The 22,981-nt window shown below is 33.1% G+C and overlaps 1 protein-coding gene across 2 annotated transcripts in view; it reads left to right on the top strand.

The window, feature by feature from the left end:
- LOC115876021 (glucose dehydrogenase [FAD, quinone]) overlaps window positions 1–21,860 on the top strand; it is a 121,500-nt gene extending 99,640 nt beyond the window's left edge. For both annotated transcript variants that reach the window (XM_030891687.1, XM_030891686.1), the window contains exons 6-10: window positions 3,664–3,927; window positions 6,231–6,461; window positions 9,872–10,192; window positions 15,204–15,391; window positions 19,718–21,860. In XM_030891687.1, the coding sequence (XP_030747547.1) occupies window positions 3,664–3,927; window positions 6,231–6,461; window positions 9,872–10,192; window positions 15,204–15,391; window positions 19,718–19,933 (1,220 nt within the window). In that variant the 3' untranslated portion in view covers window positions 19,934–21,860. The remainder of the gene's footprint in view (window positions 1–3,663; window positions 3,928–6,230; window positions 6,462–9,871; window positions 10,193–15,203; window positions 15,392–19,717) is intronic.
- Window positions 21,861–22,981: the final 1,121 nt, after the last annotated feature.

The raw sequence follows: 22,981 nt of genomic DNA, 5'->3' as shown, positions 1-22,981 counted from the left end.
ATATATTGAACCTGTCTCTCTATCATACCATAAAAGCATATATACCTTTACGAAATTCTATACCGTTATTAGCTATAAATTAAATTTCGTGATATTGTTTTTTAATTTGAATCGATATGGGTAGGTACCTCAATGGTAGTCGAAAAACGAAATATTAATGCTAGGTATAAATTATATATAATGATTATTATTATCATACATTCAATAATGTCTAAAATATATCTACATTTTTGTGTCTATATTTATTTGCATTGATTTTTAATATTCTACTGAAATTACGTTGTATTTTATAAACATAATTCTTGTGAGACGGAAGGTTTTTTATTCCTGAAAAAATAAATATACCTTTAAAATAACGTAATTTGACGCAAATTAAAACCACTAATAGTTTTGATTCTAGTGCATTTTTAAATATTATGGAGTTTATCCTCAATATTATTTAGGTTTGTTGTACTCTTAGTTTTTTATATGAACCTCAAACTGTCACATCCAAACAAAAATATTTTATCGAGATGAAACTAAATTGCAAATATAGATTTTTGAAATTAATATAAGCGTGTAGGAATATTGGTTCAATTCTTCTTGGACCGGTGAACGTTACTTACGCCTTTTAGAGAACCGTTTTCAACACCTTTTATGGACAAGAAAATTTAAACTTTCAGATAGGCGCTTCAACAGCGTGCATGGTGCCAGTATGACTTACAGTCAAAACTGTGTAGTGGGTATACTAACAGGACATTGTAAGCTGAATAGGCATCTAAAGCTGATGGGACTGACAGACGAACCTATGTGCAGTTGTGTAGGTTCAGCCAGTCTGAAGATGAAACAACAGAAGGCATTTTGTGGTCAAAATGTGCGGTTCTCGGTAATAGGCAATGATAGGCCATTGCCAAGGAGCTACATGGAGGGTTCAGTCTCCAGTTTTGTGAAAATAATAGGGGATAGACAATGTAATCTAAGGATCAGAAGAGAACCACCATAGATCTGAGAAGGTCGCAGTGGATCAGGCCGAGAGCCACCTCTAGGAATCTAATCGGAAGCTACGTTGACACGGGTAGTGAAGCACGATCGTGGTCTACACTTTCGTGGACCACGCCTCATGTCAACAGTGGATTCGTGAAAGAAGAATAGCACCAAACGAATACGAAAGACGCCACGATCGTGAATAAGCAAATCAAACTTGTTCGATAGTGAATAAGAAATTGCAGAGGAAGTTGAGGTAAAAAAGGCATATTTTGCACTATTCTCGCATTAGAAAGTATTGATTGACTTCCGATTATAATCTTTGTTGCAAAAAAAAGTTCGAATGTTTAATTGTTACATTTTTTTTAATATAAATTTAATTTTTATATACAGTAATGACTCGCAAGTAAATTAGAAATGTCCGATGAAAAGACGTAAAATAGTAAATATTGGCAACTCTGTGAAGAGATATTGACATGAATATCACAAATAATTATTTTCACTCGTCTTTTAATGTTGTAATATTAGTGTACAACCTTCCACGAAAGGATCTTTATAGAAGACTGGCACGTTTGCCATGTAAACAGCCTACGATCGCTGGACGATTTTCGTATTTCACGAAACTCTAGCTTTAAATCCAGTACGACTGTCCCTATGACGCTTGCCTCAAAATAAAAATAAAATAAAATTATTTATATTATAATCGTGCAACCTCAGCATATATCCTCAAAACTGTTTACAGCAACGTTTAAAGCAATATTTCAACTGGACTGGATCAACAAAGGATAAAAATAGATGGAGAATATCTTAACTATCTAAGATTCGCTGATGTCAAGAGTCCTGATTGCCAATGGCCATGAGGACCTACAAGCACAAATTAATGAACTAAATACAGCCAATAGAGTTGATCTTAAAATGAATTTAGCAAAAACTAAAGTAAGGTACAACGAAATAGTGGAAAGAAAAGATATTCTAATAAATAACACAACACTGGAAATAGTAGAAGAATATATATATTTGGGACAACTAATACACAGCTCGGGATCTCTACTAGCAGAAATCAACAGAAGAATTGAGTTAGCATGAAGTAATTATGGATGAAATTCAATCATATTCAAATCTAGATAACCACTCTATCTAAAGAAGAAAACATTCGACCAATGTGTACTACCAGTCATGACAGATACATGCGAAACCTTGACACTTAAAACAGACATCATAAGGAAACTGAAGATCGCCCAACGCTCAATAGAACGAAATATGCTAGGAATAATCAACAGAGACCGTAAAAGAATAGAACGGATACAACAAAAGACCCAGGCAATAGATATCATCCACAGAGTCCAATCCCTCAAGTGGTAATGGGCAGGACACCTGGCCAGGTTTGGTTTTAGTCAAAAATGCAATAATATACAGGTTCTATTTAAAAAAATCATCCCGATCCACTCACACTTTTTTGAGCCACCCTATAGGTGTTAAACTATTTTTCTGAAATACATTTGATAGTACATAATTTATGTTTCGCACTTAAATAAAATTCCCAAGTTATTTATTCTAGGAGCTACAGATGCCCGACGCACTATTGCTGGATCCTTACAATACAGGGTGGCGCCTCTCATACGCCGCGGAAGATCCAAGGAGAACGACAGTTTGTATTGAAATGAAATTTTGTGAGCATATGTAGGTTAATTCAGAGCACTTTTTAAAAATATAGAGAGTTCTACAGGCTGTCCCCAAAAAAATGTTACATATCAAATTTGTGTTTTTTATAATGGAACACCCTATATATTAATTGATTTTTGGATTCTGGGAGAAAAATAAAGGTGAGTTTTATAAGAGAAGTGTATGACTGAAATGTAAGGTTTTTGACATATTTAACATTTTCTAGAAATAAAGAACAATTTTTAAATTACATTAAAAGCTACCAAAATTGGAATTTACCCGGTATAGCCTAATATGTAGTTACATTATCTATTGTAATTTACTTCAAATTAAAACATCCAAAAAGTTATATAGGGTGAGACAAAATTAAAATTGGACATTGGTCACCTTTAAAAGCAGGTTACTCTTTTATTTTAAATGGAACACCCATTATATTATTCCGATATTTAATGGAGAATTCATATGTCTCTTCAAAATACTATTGAGGTTGCCTACCCCTAAAATTTTGGTAGCTGATATCGAAATTTAAAATTTACTCTTCATTTTCACAAAATCTGAAATATGTCAAAATCCTTAAATTTTAGGTTGTGATTCGGTATGCTTCTTTAATAAAACTCATATTTAATTTTTTCCTAGAATACGAAAATCAGTTAATATATAGGGTGTTCCATTAGAAAAAACACAACATTGATGTGTAACTTTTTTTGGGGACAACAAGTATAATTCTATATATTTTTATAAAATGGGGGCTTTCAGTTAATCTATATATGCTGCCAAAATTTCAGTTCGATATAAACTACCGTTCTCCTTGGAGCTTCTGCGGCGTATGAGAGGCGCCACCCTGTATAACAATGGACACAAATAATTAAAAAAAATCATTAATATTACACACACAGTTTGTTTTATAGCGTTTTATAGCCCGACTTATTTGAAAACCCTTCGTTATTTTTTTAGTTTAGTTATATATTTTCCTTAGTTTTCAACCTTCAGTAGGTAAAAATTGAAACCCATTATAATCTTAATCCTCTCTGTTTTCAGGTCAACCCATTAGAGACTTAAACGGTATCTATCACACCGGTTTTCAAATAGCCCAAACGACGAACAAGAATGGGTCGAGATTGAGCTCGGCGAGGGCCTTTATTCGACCTTTTAAAAACAGAAGGAACTTAGATATATTAATGAACGCCACCGTCTCCAAGATCCTGATAAATACGACCACGAAACAGGCTTACGGGGTCGAAGTCTTGAATCGTGGCACCAAACAAGTCATTTATTCCACCAAGGAAGTAATCGTGTCTGGAGGTAATGTATCATCGAGATAAGCTTCTTAGAACGTAGGTAAACTGAAGAATAGAGGATTTATTTTTTGTTTAAGTAAAATGTTATAGGAGCTTTGTTTCAAAAGAACTTCTTTTCCACACAAAAGTTGTTAAATTCGGATGCATGAAAACTAAATTTAAAGTTTATTTTTGTTAATATAAACCTTTGTCTTTTATGTCCATTTAAAAAATCCATTTAAATTTTTGATTACCTATACTTTCCAGTTACTACTGTATGACCGAAAAAAAAAACGGCGTCAGCGATGGCTATGAAATGAAGATCGCTGTCAATTTATATGTAAATTTATATGGGAAATGTCATCGATCGTCATTTCCCAGACAATTGAACGCCATTTTTTTCGATCATACGGTACCTTCATTTCGACTACGGTTTGATATCAAAATTATTATTATATTTTTATATAAAAAATAAGATGAAACTCGACTTATATGTAGAAGTAAAATATATACTTGACAGTATACAGGGTGGTCCGAACTGTATTCCGGAAACTTCGGCAGCATATTCTGCAGATAAAAATAAGGAAAAAAGTTCGTATAAATGTATGTCCTAAAATGCTTAGTTTCGGAGATACAGGGTGTAGAAGTTTTATTTTTATTTCGATATTTTCCACATAATTTCTGGAGTAACATCAATATTTGGATGAAAATTGGTATCTGGAAGTTTTTTGATATGATAAAATTGATTTTGATGTCAATATGGGTCCTACTTGTAGAGGGCGCCATCTACATATTTTTTAACTGGTTTGAAGACTAATAACTTTTCGTCTGTATCTGTATAAAACTACTGAGTAAAAGATATACATTTACGACGTTTTTTACGTAAAAAAAGGTCTCTTGGTAAAAATCGATACGAGTAATGGTTCCCGACATATTTGGAATCTAAATTATCAATACCTGTCATCATTGACATAAATTAAACATGTTGACTAAATAGTTATTATACTGAAATCATAAATTTGAAATGTTTTTCTGCCAAATGTTCAACAGAAACTGTTTTATCATTATTTTTTCGAAAAAAAATTATGAAAATTTTAAAAAAATAAAAAGTTTGTCATTTCACTACTCAACACGTTTATTTTTTGTCAATAATGACATGTATTGACTATTTCCATTTGAAATATCTTGAGAACGGTTGCTCGTAGCGATTTTTATCAAGAGACATTTTTTACGTAAAAGATCATGAAAATGTATATTTTTTCACTCAGTAGTTTTATACAGGTATGGACAAAAAGTTATTATTCTCCAAAACAGTTAAAACACATGGAGGTGGCGCCCCCTACAAATATGAGTCATATTGACATCAAACTCAAATTTTTTATGTCAAAAAACTCCCAGACACCAAGTTTCATCAAATATTGACGCTGCTTCAGATATTATTTGGAAAAAATCAAAATAAAAATGAAATTTCTACATCCTGTATCTCCGCAACTAAGCATTTTAGGACATATATTTATAGAAATTTTTTACTTATTTTTATCTGCAGAATATGCTACCGAAGTTTCCGGAATACAGTTCCGACCACCCTGTATATTTTACTTCTTATACAGGTTTAATAAAATAAATTTTAGTGTTGTCAGAAAATTTGAAAATAGATTAAACAATAATCTATTTTAAAAACAAAATTTTCTATTATCATAATTCCGTATCCACTGCAAAGACGCTTGTGTACACTGCCTACATACCAGGTGTTTTTCAAAAGTGGCTCACCTTTATAACTTTTTTATTTTAAAAATGAATAAACGAGATTTGGTACTAAAATATATGGCATAAATCAGGATTGTACGGCGTATTCAATTGTTTTCCATCAATACCTGTTCACCGGAAATGACTACTGACAACTAATGACTACAACTTTTGATTTTTAAATGACACCCTCGATTTATTTTACTTTATTCGATAGAAAATGACACTATAAATAGAATGACATATCATATGTCAACTTTTAATATTCTCGCTACTGATTAAAAAAATCGTATCTTAAATTTCAATCTAGAAAGCCATGGATGTGTTAATAATATATGTGGGCGCCAAATATTTATTAGCCTAGGGCGCAAATATGTCTTAATCCGCTACTGGGTGGGCCACTTTTGAGAAACACTCGGTATAATGTGTAAAAATCTTAATATCACTGTACAAGATTTTAAGTTTCGAAAAGATTATTTCTACTCAAATTATTATTTCAAAAGTCAATAAGAGATATGCTTAAGAATATAATCTGATTTTTGGAATACAAAATATTTTATTTTTTGTTTTATGTTTTTATAGGTGCAGTCAATTCCCCTCAAATATTACTGTTATCTGGTATTGGTCCCAGACAAGAACTTCAGCAAGTTAAAGTGCCCGTTGTACAGGATTTACCTGGAGTAGGCAAGAATCTCCAAAATCATGTTGCCTTCTTTACAAATTTCAACATAAACGACACGAATACTGCCCCGTTAAATTGGGCCACTGCTATGGAGTACTTATTGTTCAGAGATGGTTTAATGAGTGGAACAGGTATTTTACCAGATATGCTCTTATAATATAAGGAAAAGTCGCCTATACCGTACCAACTCCTTAATCGTCCCTCTTCAATGTCTAGTTTATAATTGCATTATTTAGTAATCTTCGAGACACCTTGCTAAGTATTTTGGCTCAACAAAACATCCCTTAGTACTTCAGATCTTTTTCAAGTAGCACGAGTGCTTAAAGAAATAATACATATCAAAGATTCTTTGTACCTGTGCTCTAATATTTTGATAAGTTCTTCTGTACATACATACATACAGCCGTTACTCGCTGACGAGTATTCGACACATGATACGTGATGTTACCTGCCTACCGCACTCCGGACATTCAAAAATCTCATTGCTTTGTTGCCTCTTTATTTTTTTTTTGTTGTCGCTGTTAACTGAGTTTACAACTCTTCTCCATTGAGTTCTATTGTGAGCTGTTTTTTCCCACTCATTCTGCATGTTAATCCCCTTTAAGTTTTCGTGGAAAGTGTCCTTGTACCATTTCAGTTGTCCACCCGGCCTCCTCTTACCGTCTACAAGCTCACCGTAAAGCAGAGATTTTGGTATGCGGTTTTCTTGCATTCTGCATACGTGACCAGCCCATCTCAAGCGGGATTTTGTAACCATGACATCAATACTCTCGCAGTTAGCTTTTTCAAGGACCGATACGTTTGAGACATGATGGAACCACCGGATTCTTAAGAGTTGTCTAAGGTGTCTCTGTTGCAACTTGTTTAATGCGTTCATGTGTCGGCGGTACGGCACCCATGTTTCACTCCCATATAACATGGTGGGGATTATAATTGCTCGGTACACTGCAATTTTTGTTTTTGTACTCAAGTCATGATTGTAGAAAACCCTGTCTTTTAATTTCCAGAATGCTCTTGAGGCGCTACTAATCCTGTGCTGAATTTCAGAGTCAATATTGGCCTTTTCCGAAATCAAACTGCCAAAGTAATTGAATTCCGGCACATATTCCAATAGTTCTTCTCCAATTTTTATAGCATTGTTATGATCTTCCGGGGAATGCACATGATTTTAGTTTTTTCGATGTTTAGCTTTAGGCCCAAAGCCTCGTATGCCCAGGTATATGTGTTCAACATTTCTTGTAATTGTTGTACCGTGTTTACAACTAGGGCGCAGTCGTCAGCGTATTGAAGTTCTGTGATAAATTTTGTACGTGTTTTTGCCCTGAGTCTTTTTATGTTGAACAGACCGCCGTCATATCTGTATCTAATGTCCAATCCTCTCTCCTGCAGTTTGTTGTCCACTATAATGGAGAGCGCTGTCATGAATATGTTGAATAGGAGAGGCGCTAAGACACATCCCTGCCTAACTCCTGTATTTGTTAGGAATGGATCGCTCAGTGATCCATGATGTGACACTCTTAACTAGTTGTTGTTATGGAGGCTTTTACACACTGTAAGAAATTTGTTGGGTACTCCGAACTTCTTCATAATTGCCCAAAGCGCATCTCTGTTCACAGAGTCGAAGGTTTTTGTTAGATCGACGAATGCAACATAAAGTTTAGACTGCTGCTCTTTTACTTTTTCCGGTAGTTGATGGATGGAAAATATGGAATCGACGGTGCCGCGGTTGGTTGTAAAGTTCTTCTGTATGGCTTAAGGAAATGTAATTAACTAACCAGTACCAACTTATGCGGGCCCTTATCGATAGGACGGGAGCACAGTTCCTCCGGTTCTAGCCTTGCTTTCCCAAATAAAATGTCGCTTGCGATCCAGAGCGTCGCAGTGACATATTATGTGCTCCGCTGTTTCAGGATCTTTATCGCAGAGTCTGCAGAAAAGACTTCTTTGATATAGGTTGAGCTTGTTCAGGTAACCATATGGCCTGTAGAGAGACCTGTTGCAATCCGCACTATATTCCTGCTATATAATATAAGCATTAGCAATATTTCTGCGAATTTCGCAAGAACATCTATGTGTGCTTCATCGACTTTGAAAAAGCATTTGATCGAGTCAGACATACAGAGCTCTTTCGGCATCTGAAATTGTATAACGTAGACAACTATGACATGCGCCTTTTAGTTAACTTATACTACGATCAAACTGCTGCTGTTAGGGTCGATGAAGGAACTACAAATGACATCTCAATAAAACGAGGAGTAAGACAGGGGTGTGTTTTGTCACCGTTATTATTCAATATGTATTCGGAGAACATTTTTAACGAGGCTTTATCCGGCAGAATAGAAGGCGTTAAAATTGAGGCGAGCTCATAAATAACGTAAGGTACCCAGACGACACCGCCATTGTCGCAGAAAGCATGGAAGACTTGCAAACGTTGCTAGATAGGGTTTATGAAGCTAGTTGCAAATGGGGTATTAATATAAATATCAAGAAGACGAAATGGATATTTGTGGGTAAAATACAAATTAATCCAATCCCGATAAAAATCAACGGACACAATATTGAACAAGTACCACATTTTAGATATATAGGAAGCTGGCTAAATAGTGAAAATATATGTGACGAAAAAGCAAGAATTGAAATGGCACGTAGAACATTCAAAAAATGGAATACCACGCTCACTAATAGAAACCTGTCACTGCAAACCCCATTGCGAACACTACGTTGTTACATATGGTCCACTCTTCTTTACAGATGCGAGACATGGACGCTAAAAGTCGAGAATATAAATAAAATAGAAGCCTTTGAAATGTGGTGCTACCGGAGGATTCTTAAAATTTCTTGGATCGAACATACAAGCAACAAGGAAGTTCTTGGACAGCTGAACAAAGATCAGGAACTGTTAACCACCATCAAGGCCAGAAAGGTGAGCTATTTCGGACATATAATGCGTGGCACCAAATATTATATTCCTCGTTTGATTATTCAAGGAAAAGTCGAAGGTAGAAGATGGGTAGGTCGAAAGAAACTGTCATGGTTCAGAAATATACGGAACTGGACCTCTCTGAGGGTGAAGAGGCTGTTTCATGCAGCAGAAGATAGATGACTCTTCCACGAAATAGTCATGGAGATCGCCTGAAGACAGGCACGGCACCACAAGAAGAAGAAGATTAGCAATTCCTTTGTGGTTTTAGAGCTGGGTCCTTGGATAAAGGCCTTGCTATACCTGTGCTCCTGTCTGGTTCTCCAGTGGACATTCTGCATTTTCCTGGTGCAGCTACATTCTGCATGGTTAAACATCAGTTTACTTCGTAAATGACTGATAAATAATTTATTTTGTTATTTTTAATTATGTTGGCTAAATATTACCACTGTATGGTTGCTCAGTTTGTACCGATACAATTTAGGAAACTAGCAAGTTTAATGGATGAATCTTACGAAAGAGCTATAAGGAGATAAAAATAATAGTTCGGAAAATGAGTAGATGATATTTATTCAATTAAAATATCTTACATAACTTAAATTTACTATTAATTATTTTTAGGTGTTTCGGAAGTGACCGGCTTCATTAACTCAAGATACAACGATCCCAATCTGGACCATCCGGATCTTCAGTTTTTCTTCGGTGGCTTCTTAGCCAACTGTGCCAGAACGGGAATGGTCGGCGAGAGGGTCGATAACGGCACCCGCCAAATTCAAATTATCCCGACAGTCTTGCATCCCAAGTCCAGAGGCGAGATAAGATTGAAAGATAATAATCCGGCAAGCCATCCCTTGATTTACGCTAATTACTTCACGCAACCGGACGACGTAAAGGTGATGGTGGAAGGAATAAGATTCGCTTTGAGATTGGCTGAGACGAAAGGTAATTTGAATCAATATGCTAAAATTGTATTAGAATAAATAATATGTATAATAATAAAAGACAGAAATAAACTTAGTAAATTCATGTGGTTTTTCTAAAATATATTTAGCGAATTCTCGTATACAGGGTGTTTTATGAGAGTGTGAAAATTTGGTTAAGAATCTTTTTTACCGCAAATTTACAATTTTTAAAAAATCGAAATTTTTACCAAGTACGACTAATCTGTATTGAAATTAGAAAAAAACAATTTGATCGGCTTTTATTTTTTTTTGTTTTAAGGAAAATACGACGTTTTTTCGAAAAATATACATTTTTAGTCATACGTATGGTCCTAAATGGTACAAAAAGCTTTGTACATTCTGCATATGTAAAAAAAATAATGATATAGAGTGTATCTAAAAGCAGATAACTAACATAAGTTATAAAAAACTTCAACATCAGAATAATATTTTTATTTATAAAATAAGTAGATAAATTATAATAAAACTTAAGTTTATTTAATATTAAATATATTTTTTGAACACCCTGTATACATCGGTCCAAAGTTGTGTACAGCTAGTTTAAGATACACGCTATATCAATATATTGTGGGCCTATGCAAAATGTACAATGCCTTTTGTACCATTTAGGACTATTGTTTACAGTCCCGCAATTTTGCGGATCCGCGGGATTCATGGCTTTAATCCCGTGGGTTTGCGGGATTGAGGTTTTTGTGCGGGATTGCATTTCCTAGCTGAGATGTACTGATTTTACACACACATATTATTTATTTTATATTATTTTATTGCATTTGATTTTCCATATTCAATGTTTTACCCCACGTCATTGTTAAGTTTGAAAGTATTGATAATCTTTCATCATTGTAACAATGAATAGATTAAATATTTAAAAAAACAGAGCCGGACTTCAAATTAGTTTAAATAAATTATTGTGTTCAAATTTCAGAAAAAAAATTAAGTGTAGCATATCATTGTACTCAGGCGAGCGAGTTCTTTCATAACCTGAAATAAAAAATTCAGGTCCGTATTTAAAAAAAATAAGTTGGCCTCCCTTTCTCACAATTTATCAGCTAAATTAAAAATATAAAAATACTATCAGATAGCCCCAATAAAGAATGTGTAATTGGTTTTTTGATTTTCTAAAAAGCACGACAGGAAAAGATAAAATTGATTTTCAAAAAAAATCTGTTTTTTTTTTCAAAAAACTCAGCAATTCTTTGAAATTTTTAAAACTTTTTTGATGGCATCATGGTGAACATCCCAAGGCGGCACTTTGCCCCAATTTAGCCATCTTCGTATCTATTACGGTTACCGAGATACCAATGCTCGTGCCTCGAATTTGTAGCACCCTTTATAAAAGTATGTTCGGATGATAACATTAAATGACAATTTGTGTATCTGGTTAAAATTTGCCAAGATTCCGAATGGGTTCACTAGATAAAAATCTAAAAAAGTTTACTTATTTTCCCAGTCATAAATATTTGACATTTATTAAAGTAAATCATGTTATTAATGGAAATAAGAATCTGGCACATCCCATGTAGAGGAAAGTCAGTTTGGCTAAAAAATTGCGGATGCAAAAATTTCACAAGATTTTGAATTCCGTAACTATTATTTTTCCATGCTTAAAATTTAACGTATCATTTGATACTATCACAAACTATAATTAAAAGCAAGTCTGGCTGATTTACGAAATTGTCATATGAGTCTGGCGACATCTTAAAAATTGCAAATATTACAAAATTTTTGCTCTTATTTGCCCTGATTTGAAAATTTTTAATATATAATTGATATATAAATAATACTATAATTATTATTCATTCTTAGCTCCATCTACGGTGACGTGGATGAAGCAAACAAATACTATAATAATTCCAAATTAGGCCAGATTATATTTACAATTGTAATTATAATATAAATGACAAGTTTTTAAGAGTGCGAAAATAAGGGCAATGGTCACAATAATTTGTATCCAGTTTTTCACCTGTCAGACATATTATCCATTCGCACAGATTAGTGAAACCATTTCTTTTCTTAACTGCACAACATCTCTCACTAATAGAACTGTTTTTATCGCTGGTGAAAAAAGTGCAGAATATTTGTACTTTCTAACGCATTTGCTTCTTCAGCCCATTGGAAAACCCCCCTTACATATACATATATGAAATTTGCACATAGAACAACATACCGAATAATACTCAGGTGTTTGCTGGCTGGGTAAATAAGTAGCGAAAATGTTCACTGCCTACTGGACTAAAAACAAAACACAAACAAAGAAAAAATCATTTAAAATATCTAAATATACAGGTATTCAAGAACAGTATCTAAGTTTTCAATCAAACTATTCTGACGCAACTAAAGAGAGGAATAGTTAAAACTTATGTCAGTGATCAACTCTTAATTCTGAATTATACAGGGTGGCCCATCGGAAACGTTCCGCAAGGCATAACGGCCAGGGTATTATTTTTTTCACAAAATCCAAAAACTCGTCAATTTTGTTTGTGAGGGGGACAACTTTTGCCCCAAAAATGATTGCAAAATCTTCAACCCTCTGAGCGGGGGTGTCATCCCCCAACTTTTCTCAAATGAGCTTTCTATTCTCTATATTTTCCCGCCTCGTTTTTGAAAATCGGTCGAGGCACTGAGAAAATACGAAGGATTGAAATTTGAAAAGTTTATTTAAACATATTTATCAGAGTAAATGATAAGGATAAATTCCTTCGACCAATTTGAGTTTTTTTCTTATTATTTCTAGATGTTTACGCATTGACGGGGACAACTTTTGCCCCAAAAATGATTGCAAAATCTTCAACCCTCTGAGCGGGGGTGTCATCCCCCAACTTTTCTCAAATGAGCTTTCTATTCTCTATATTTTCCCGCCTCGTTTTTGAAAATCGATCGAGGCACTGAGAAAATATGAAGGATTGAAATTTGAAAAGTTTATTTAAACATTTATCAGAGTAAATGATAAGGATAAATTCCTTCGACCAATTTGAGTTTTTTTCTTATTATTTCTAGATGTTTACGCATTTGTTCACTTCCCACAAGGTTGAACGATCAGGTGCGGTAGTTGCTAGATAGATGTTCTGTGACTTGTGCGTTGAAGTTCTTCTCAATATCGTTAAACTGACCCACAATAGAATTTCCAAAAATACCAGCCCACACGTTCAATTTCTGAGGGTTTTGTGTATTCACCTCGTGAAAAACCCTGGGGTTGTCCTCAGCCCAGTACCGACAGTTGTGCCGATTAACTACACCGTTCAAAAAGAAACTCATCCGAAAAACACACATTAAATAGGAAATTATTATCATTCGCCACTCGTTCACTCATAGTTTCACAAAATTGCAAGCGACGATCAAAATCGTCTTCGTTAATTTTTTGTACTAACTGAATTTTGTACGGGTGGAACTTGTGTTTTTTTAATATCCTGTGAACACTTGTACGATTCACATTTCATTGCGGTATTACTTGACCCCCTTTCCATTTGAAAAAAAATGGGGGATGACACCCCCGCTTAGAGGGTTGAAGATTTTGCAATTATTCTTGGGGCAAAAGTTGTCCCCGTCACAAACAAAATTGACGTGTTTTTCAATTTTCTGAAAAAAAATTACCCTGGCCGTTATGCCTTGCGGAACGTTTTCGATGGGCCACCCTGTATAATATTTATTAAAACGGATTTGTTTCAAAATAGTTATATATTCTCAAAAGTCTTTCTTTTTATATCAACCATCTTAGTATAGAAATTATGTATTTTTTAAATTTCCTGTGATTAATTCTTCATAATTTTATATCATTGGTTCATAGGTATCGCAACTGGTTTTGTCTAAATAATTTAGTTCGTCTTTTCATGACCTAATCAATATAGAAAAACTTTTCCATTTAACCTTTCAACTTTCATATTTAATAATTTACTACGTATACAAAAATATGTCTGCTTATATTGTGTTTATGAACAACATTATGATTTATGAATAATTAATATGTTTATTTTAAGGAACTTATTATTAATTAATTAATTTAGAATTTTCTTAATAGCCATTTAATTCACACCAGCTTCAGTTACTATATTATATCAAAAGACCAGTTCTAAAAAAAGTCCCATCTTGATTCTGTACAGTTCACTATTGAGAACTAGGAATGAAATAGTAGTTTTTTTTAATAATATGAACATTTATTAAATAAAATACATGGCTATAATGTTCTGAAAATGTCTAAAACACATAATCAAAATATCTGATTCGTAAAAAAAATGAGTTGAAAAATCCTCATTACAGCTCATTACTTGATTTTAAATAAATAATTACATTACTATAAACAGTTTAAAGTAGTTTTAGTCAAATCAGATTTCAAGCAATTAAAGCCTTTTCTACACGAAAAAATTTACAACAATATTTTTGTACAGGGTAAGTCTTAAATAAGTGCAAATATTTTCAGGGTTGTTAAATCTCGATAAAAGAAACATAATATATAACTCCAAACCTTTTTCAGTTATTTTACTTCAAAAACACAAGACAAAAGTTTAGTGGCAATATACTCAAAATATGTCAGTAGAAATTAAGGCTTAATTTAAAGTAATGAATTTATTACAAGAATTATACAGAGTAAACTACAAACAGTTTTCAATTTAGAAAAAATAATATAACTAACAATAATACTGTTATTTAATCAACACAACAAATATTTCACATTCATACTTTATTTACATACCGTATGATCGAAAAAATCAGCGTCCAACTGGCTTGGAAATGAATATCGATGACATTCCCCATACAAAATCACAGCGATCTTCATTTTCATCTTCATCTCCTGATGCATTTTTTTTCGATCGCATGGCACTTACGTTTTCGATTTTTAAAGATTAAATAAAACCTCGTCCTACTCGTGTTGGTTTTGGATAAAATTCTAAAACTAATTTATTGGTAAACTAGTTGTTGTCAAATGATAAATTATGAATCATAACACAACCTTTTTTTTTAATGTAAGTGTTTAATCTTATTTTAAATTTCGATAGCACTTCGAAGATATGGATTCCAATTAGATAAGACCCCAGTTCAGGGATGCGAAAGCATCACCTTTGGGTCTGACAGCTACTGGGAATGTGCCATGAAACGTCAAACAGGGCCAGAAAACCATCAAGCTGGTAGTTGCAAGATGGGTCCCAAGGAGGATCCTTTGGCTGTGGTGAATCACGAATTAAGGGTAAATTATATTTAACTTTTTACTAATTCGAGATAATACAAACTTAATTTTTATTGTATCTTTAGTGTTATCTAATTGTAGAACGATGCAAAGAATTTTTAGTACATATTAAGTAACAGTAATTCAGCAATTCGCGTATAATACATTCTTTCCAGTTAGGCTTCCCATTTCGTTAAACGGCATTAAACAAATATTCTTCTTCTTCTTCTTGTTTCTCAGTGACTACGCGACTTGCGACGGCCTATCAAAAATACTAAAAAACTAAAAATTACAGGAGAATAAAATCCATTTTTTAGTAAAAATAACAAACTACACCTATGTCACATACTATTACTATTGCCATGACTCGCCGACGAGTATTTGACACGCATCATAAGATGGTCACGCAAAGCGCCCTCTTTCATGAGCTTTCCGGTGACTAAAAAGCTCTATACGTGATTTTATCACTCTTTCCCACTCCGGACATTTAAACATCTCATTACTTTGTTGCCTCTTTACTTTTTGGTTGTCGTTCTTCTCCATTTCGTTATTGTGCGCTGCTTATAACCACTGATGTTGCATGCTTATCCCCTTTAAATTTTCGTGGAACAACTGTACCTTTTAAGTTGTCCACCCGATTTGCTCTTACCTTCTACGAGCTCACCGTAAAGAAGAGATTTTAATAGGCGATTTTCTTGCATCATGCATGCGTGACCAGCCCATCTTAAGCGGGATTTAGTAATCATGACTTCAACGCCCCCGAAGCAGCTAGCTTTTTCAAGGACCGATACGTTTGAGACATGGTGGAACCTGTTGATTCTTAACAGTTGTCCAAAGTGTCTAACATCACAAAAACTGCGCAGTAAAAGAATCTATGACTGATCTTACCCTTACCTAGTGGAGGTAATCAATTTTCTTCAAGGCATGTAAGGTTTTACCTGAACCACCAACAAGTCAAATAAAAATAATCAAAATCACAAAGTTAAGAAAAATGTTGTAGTAACAAGTAACAACTCAGGGTCGTTCAACAAAGTTGAAGAGGTAATATTTTGACCAACTCTATAACAAAGAATTTAAATGAAGTAAAGGAACTTACGTTGTGTTAAAAATATTTTTATTCTGATCACCTCAGATGCGCCCGACAGAAATAATATTTTGGAAGATTTGTGGAGAATAGGTTATGTAAATCAAACGCCAAATCGTTTCCGAATGCAGTTTCTGTGTGTGACCTCTACTCTATGTGCCTTTGTTTGTGATATAATCTTCCTTTCAGCACTTCATTTATTTATCTAATAAATAATAATAATAATATTTTACAGTAACAGGTTACTTTCATAGAAGTTAGTTATATTAAAATTTACCCACTATACATTTAATCAGATAAGAATCAGTGGCCTTGATATGGTTTAGAGCCAGTAAACATCTTGGTCACTCTCAAATTGAGCTAGCGATTGCCTTGTAGCAGAGCCGTCATACAGAGTGCTGTACTCTGCCTGGAATGCACAAGTAAAAGAGCACGGTAGAGAAAACCTTGATCACTATTTCAAAGAATCCAACTATGCTGTTCTGAACTGAAATAAAAGAGAAATAATAATAATACAAAACTGTACTCATACTAGCCTGTGTGTGTGTACTTATTCTGAGTGTCTTAAGGTTGCTAAGTTCATACATTCACAACATGCCACATTTATTACATTCAAAACGGAATAAGTTTTATTAGTTTAACGGGTCCGTAGGTAGTAATGCCCAGGTTGCGAAACTAGAAGCTAGTAGTGAAGTTGAAGGTTTGGTGCAAATATCTTTAGGTTATAAGTTATTCTATTTATTGTTTATTGTATTTAGATTACTTTTAAACTTAAATTATTTACAGCTTAAATCGGGGGGAATCCATTAAATACATACACATGTTATATAATTTTATCATTGTCACATCAAATAAATAAGGAAAAGTTTTAGAACAGATTATTACAACAAGAAAACAAAATAATATGCTTCAGTTAACACTAGTTAAATAAGAAACATTTACTTTACCTTTAATAACTTTCTTTGTCAAAAAACTTACAAACCGAAATACATCAACGCGTCTGGAATGGTCGCCTAAAAGTTCAGACGCGTGGCAAACGACCCCGCGGACCCCGCGTGGCGGTGGGACCCCTGGTAAATTGGGGGCCCCAGCACCTATCGAAAACAATTATCAAACAAACCGAAAACTGAAATTACATTTAGGCACACAATCCTTTTTTCGGCAATAATTAGGCTGATATAAAACAATTATTTTACACTACATTATTTTCTACAGGTATAATAATAATAATAATTATTGTACGGGTTAATGTGGAATTTGTTTTAGTTGTAAATATGTTTAGGCGACACAACACACGGCGATTATCATGTTTTCACGGCGTTTTTGATTAAAAGTATCATATCGGTAGACTTTTTCCATAAGCACACTTATTTTAAATGACTCTGTGAGCAATATTAGCGAAATAAGAATTTTTTTGACACGGTTCAGAGTCATTATATACTTGTCAGTGAGAGTCTACCCCGTTGGCAAAGCCTAAACTGCGAAATAAAAATAGTAAGACTGTTGGTTTAACTTTTAAAAAAATTATGTCCAACTAGATGGTCGTCAAGAGCCGAAAGCATACTATCGATAAAAACTAATTTTTTGTCCGTCGTCAAGCGTCTATCGAATTTAACGTTAATACTGAAAACCCGTACTGATAGAGATGAGGCCAAGATGTTACAAAATAAAATAGAAAATTTCAAATTCCTAATCAAACAAAACCAAACTAAATTTCCAAGGTACAATATTGGAAAATACTAACTTGCTTTCAAAATGCTTACAAAAAAATGATATTGAAATAGGACTGGCCACAGATCTAATATCAGGAGTTCTTGTTAAAATAGAAAATCTTAGAGACGATTTTGAAAGTGTGTATGAGCTATCAATTTCAATTGTGAAATCTTGGAATATTGAACCTCAGTTAAAAAACAAAGGCGTTCGTAGAGTCAAACCTTTTTTTTTGATGAAATAGCAGCTGATGAGGAATTGAAAAAAAAATCCTAAAAGTCGTTTAAAAGTCACAATTTTTTATGCTTTTTTGGATATAATAATAACTAAGCTTAGAATCAGGTGTGACGCATTTCAAAATATTTATTCAAAATTTGAAATTTTAAACCCACAAACATTATTGTTAAAATCCCAGGAATCTGATATCTTAGCTAATGCCAATGTATTAGTAGACAAATATCCTAACGACCTAACACAAAATCTAGCATCGGAGCTAATTCAAGTAAAAAATTTACTTTATGAAAAAATAAAACATTTTCACAGTATCAGAGAGTTTTCTGATTTTATTTTTGAAAAAACCCAATTACTGATTAGCAGTATACCTGAGATTTGCACTGTATTCTAGTTGTTTCTGGTTCTCCCTGTAACATCCGCTGAACCAGAAAGAAGTTTTTCTAAGCTGAAAATAATAAAGAGTTTTATGAGGTCTACTTGTCCCAAAATAGCCTAAGCTCACTGGCCATAATATCAGTTGAGAATGATCGAGGAAAAGAGGTAGATTTGAACAGACAAGTTCCTTTTAATAAGGTCGAAGAAAAAGGAATAGACTTTCTAATATACCATAGGGACTTCATAAATATTTAAAATTGCTTGTTCACTTTTGTGTTTTAATTAAATTTATTGATTAGTAGTTAAATGTTGAGTTGTTTGTTTTTCTAATAAAACTTTGATTAATTAGAAGCATAAATGCTTGTTTTCTAGTTTAAGTATTTTAAGAGTACTATAATAATAAATAAATAAATGTTGAAACAATTATCAAAATATAAAAAAAATATCACATTGTGGTTCTTGTTAAAAAATATGTTTCAAGCAGATATCACAATAATGATGTATTTGAAGGAATTTTTGAGTATACTTAGGGGCCCCCCTAACAAATTTTGCGGGAGGGCCCCGCGAGAATTTGACACGCTACCACAAAATTTGTGACGCTACTGTAAAAGATATTATTTAACAACTATTATCTCTGTTCGTCTCGTCTTCTGATTTTCTTTTCCCTAGTTTGTGAATAATAATTTGAAAAATCAATAATTTTATTTATGTATACAGAGTGTACACTACATTATTTTCTGAAATATAACTGAATGTTTTGAATTTAAAGAAATATGTCCATTTTTAAATAGGCGGTTTGAATGTATAACTCCAAATTTTAATTAGAAATTAAATACAACTTATAATTCTCCTTTGAGAATTCATGTTGTTTGACGTGACCCCCACCCTCTATTTTAATTATTTTTCTTAGTTGAGTAATGAAATGTTGCTTTTATATATTACAGGTTCATGGAATCGATAGACTACGTGTCATTGACACGAGCATAATGCCAAAAGTTACAACAGGTAACACCAACGCTCCAGCTATAATGATCGGCGAAAAAGGGGCCGATTTAATAAAGGGAAGATGGCTGACACCTGATGCTGGTTACTTCTTTTCCAATCGCCCTCCAAATCACAGGATCAGCAGACAATGGAACGGATTCCTTTGGAAAAGATAGTTTAAAAGACCGGCTATAGATAATGCATCCTTTTATTCCTTTAAGATTAGTGCAAAAACTACAGATTAAGTTTTAAAAAAACTAATTTATGATTTTCTAACTTAGATTAAACATACTAAAAGATACAGCAAACCGGGTATTCAAACACCTGCACGAAAAACGGATGCCTTAAATTTCTCATGTATTTTAAAGTTTTGTTACATTATTTGTAAGCAATTTGTAGCTAAATTATTTGACTTTCTAGTATCTTTTTCTAATTTTTTATCTGTCAATTATAAGAAGGAAAAAAATATTGATATTTTAGTGAAAGTTTGAAACATCCTGTGGAGGCCGTTAACAAATCAAGAAATTTAAAAATCGTTTTAACATCTAGATGTATCTTGTTTTTTTATTCATCTGATTAGCTTAATTTTTTCTGGAGATATTCGCTTTTGAAGAAGACACTAACATTTTTTCGTATTTTTTACATTAAAACCATACCTTTGCTTTTGGTCCTAATCGATAGACAACATAATAATAGTTATGATTTATGTATGTCACTGTCGTTGAAAAACCTTATTGTTATTGTTTGTTGGGCAGTTACTCCAGCAGATATGGTTTTAAGTCCAAAAGTTGATCTCTACCATAATCAATTAAAGCAACAATTGCTGTCCTCCATGCGCGAATTTCGAGTTCCCGGGCTTCACGCCCTGGGGCTACTCGAGAACGGTTGTGAAAGGAGCGGTGCGCGATAGCCTGGTGCCTCCATATGGCGCGGAACAGTTCTGGGGCTTTATGACTCAATTGAATGGAGTGAGAGTATCGCGTTCTTGAACACTTCAGAGCTGCTCAACTGCGTGAAAGGAGGACAGCAAATATCCGATACTTCAGTAAAGGGAAATTAAAACAACTTTCGTTGCTCGTCATCAATGACACCATGCGTCTTATGGGGTTTGCTTAAAACCATCAACCATCTCTACTAGAGTAAACGTCAATAAACAATAATAATATGACTTTTCAATGAGAGTGACATTACAACAATAAACACTATTTTATAATTACTGCGTTAAAATCGTTAAAAATAACTAACTAAAACTAAAAGTGCGTTAAAAATCGTTACTGTCTTATTTAAAAGCGAAAATCTCTAATGAAAATAAAGCTATTGAGGCGAGTTAAAAAACAAACTATGGAGAAAAGACGTAACTAGATGATAAAATAATTTTTAAATTCCTTGCTTTTTTAACACATTCTACAGGGAGGGGTTTCAAACTTTCACCAAACAACAATTAATCTATCAACATTTTGTTTTCCCTCGTATAATTGAGAGATGCAAATTTTCATTTTTAATTTATAAAAAGATACTAAAAAGTTAAATAACTTAGCTACAAATTGCTTAAAAAATCGGTCCATTAGAACAAAATATATTAAACTTTAAAATATATCAAACTTTTAAGGCTTTTCGTTAGGGAGAGTGTAGGTATACTGTATATATTTTTTTCTATATTTAATCTAAGTTTCCTACTATTAGTAGTAAATATTTATTCACTGGAGGTGAAATCAGTTGCAGCACAGTACAAGTAGATTTTAGTATTACTAATTAAAGTGCTCATTTGATTCGTTTAGAAAATACTAAGCCATTTTGTATCTTTTTCATCTTTCGTGTGCACATTGTAAAAATTTCTAACCTAAGGTAAGTTTAAATTCGATAATCAAAAAGTAAAAGCCAGTTATTAAGGTTACATATTGTGCTAAATTACAAAAAGGTACATTTTACCTAGAAGTAGATAAAATAATTTTGTAAATATTTAAATTATATATTTATTGTAATTGTCTAGATAATATACATTTGTATTAGGTACGTTTTTGTCCGTGCGGACTACAGGGATTTATTAAAGGTATCATGTATAGATTTAAATTACAAACTTGAAATAATAGCCATGAAATTAATTACTTGAGTTTCTTTTCCTATCAAAGGTGGTAATGAATTCCTGTCAAATATGATAGTTCTTAATGTCAATGTTGCTTCTGCAAATTTCTGTTGCTTCTGCGAATTTCTCACCTTTAGAGTTTTAGAATTAAATTGCATTAAATTACGCTCATCCTATTGTTAATTAAAACTTAATTTTTACGTATATTTATGAATAGGAGAATGCACTTTTAACAGGGTGCCTATCAAAAAGTTGCCGCAACTAGTAATAATTAATAATAATAATAAGATGAAGAAAATAGAAAATGATGTGTTGCTCATAGATTTTGCGGTGACAAACAACAATAACTTAACACAAACATACAGAGGGAAGATTACCAAATACACACAGATGCAAAGAAACGCAACGGAGAAAATTTTGGTCAAATTTAAAGTGTTATATTTTTGTTATTTTTAGCCCTATTTTTATGAATTTTTTAGCAAGCTGTATATAATTATATCAACTTTAATTCTTGTACTCAGTTTTTTTATAAACTTTAGCATTTGGCATATTATACAGGGTTACTCGAGGGGTTGTTTTTTTACCCAAACTTTAAAACACCCTGTGCAATAATTTCGCGTGTCATTTTTACTAAATTACAATTTTACGATCAGAACCATGTCTCCTGAGCATTTTGTTTTTTGGATCATGTCAATACATACTTTGGTTAATTTTTCAGAGCGTAATGAACTTGCCACCAACAATTTCCAATTTTTTTCAATTATCATTTATTTTTGAAGTTATTTTTGAATATGACAAGACGGCTTTGGTGATTATTGTGAACTATACACTACTATGAACTGCCCATCATGTTCGACGTTTGGGAAATGCTTAGCAAAAGGGTTAAAGGTCGCGAAACGTTACCAGCTTCATTAAATGAACTTTACTTGGTTCTTAAAAAAGAATTGGAAAACATAAGGCAATATGATATATGCAGCCTCAATGACAGTATGAACGGACATACATATACAGGCAGTTATAGCAACCAAGGGAGGTAATACAAAGTATTAGGGTATATTTTACAATTTTTGTTTTCTATTTGGGTACTTGGGTATTACAGATTGTTTCTTTAATATCCTTAGATTTGTTATCGTTATTAATG

The sequence above is a fragment of the Sitophilus oryzae genome, unplaced genomic scaffold, assembly GCF_002938485.1.
Source record: "Sitophilus oryzae breed Bouriz unplaced genomic scaffold, Soryzae_2.0 scaffold_1396_pilon_pilon, whole genome shotgun sequence".
NCBI classification, from domain to species: domain Eukaryota; kingdom Metazoa; phylum Arthropoda; class Insecta; order Coleoptera; family Curculionidae; genus Sitophilus; species Sitophilus oryzae.
The sequence above is the reverse complement of the archived record's forward strand: the minus strand, read 5'-3'. Positions and strand labels throughout refer to the sequence as shown.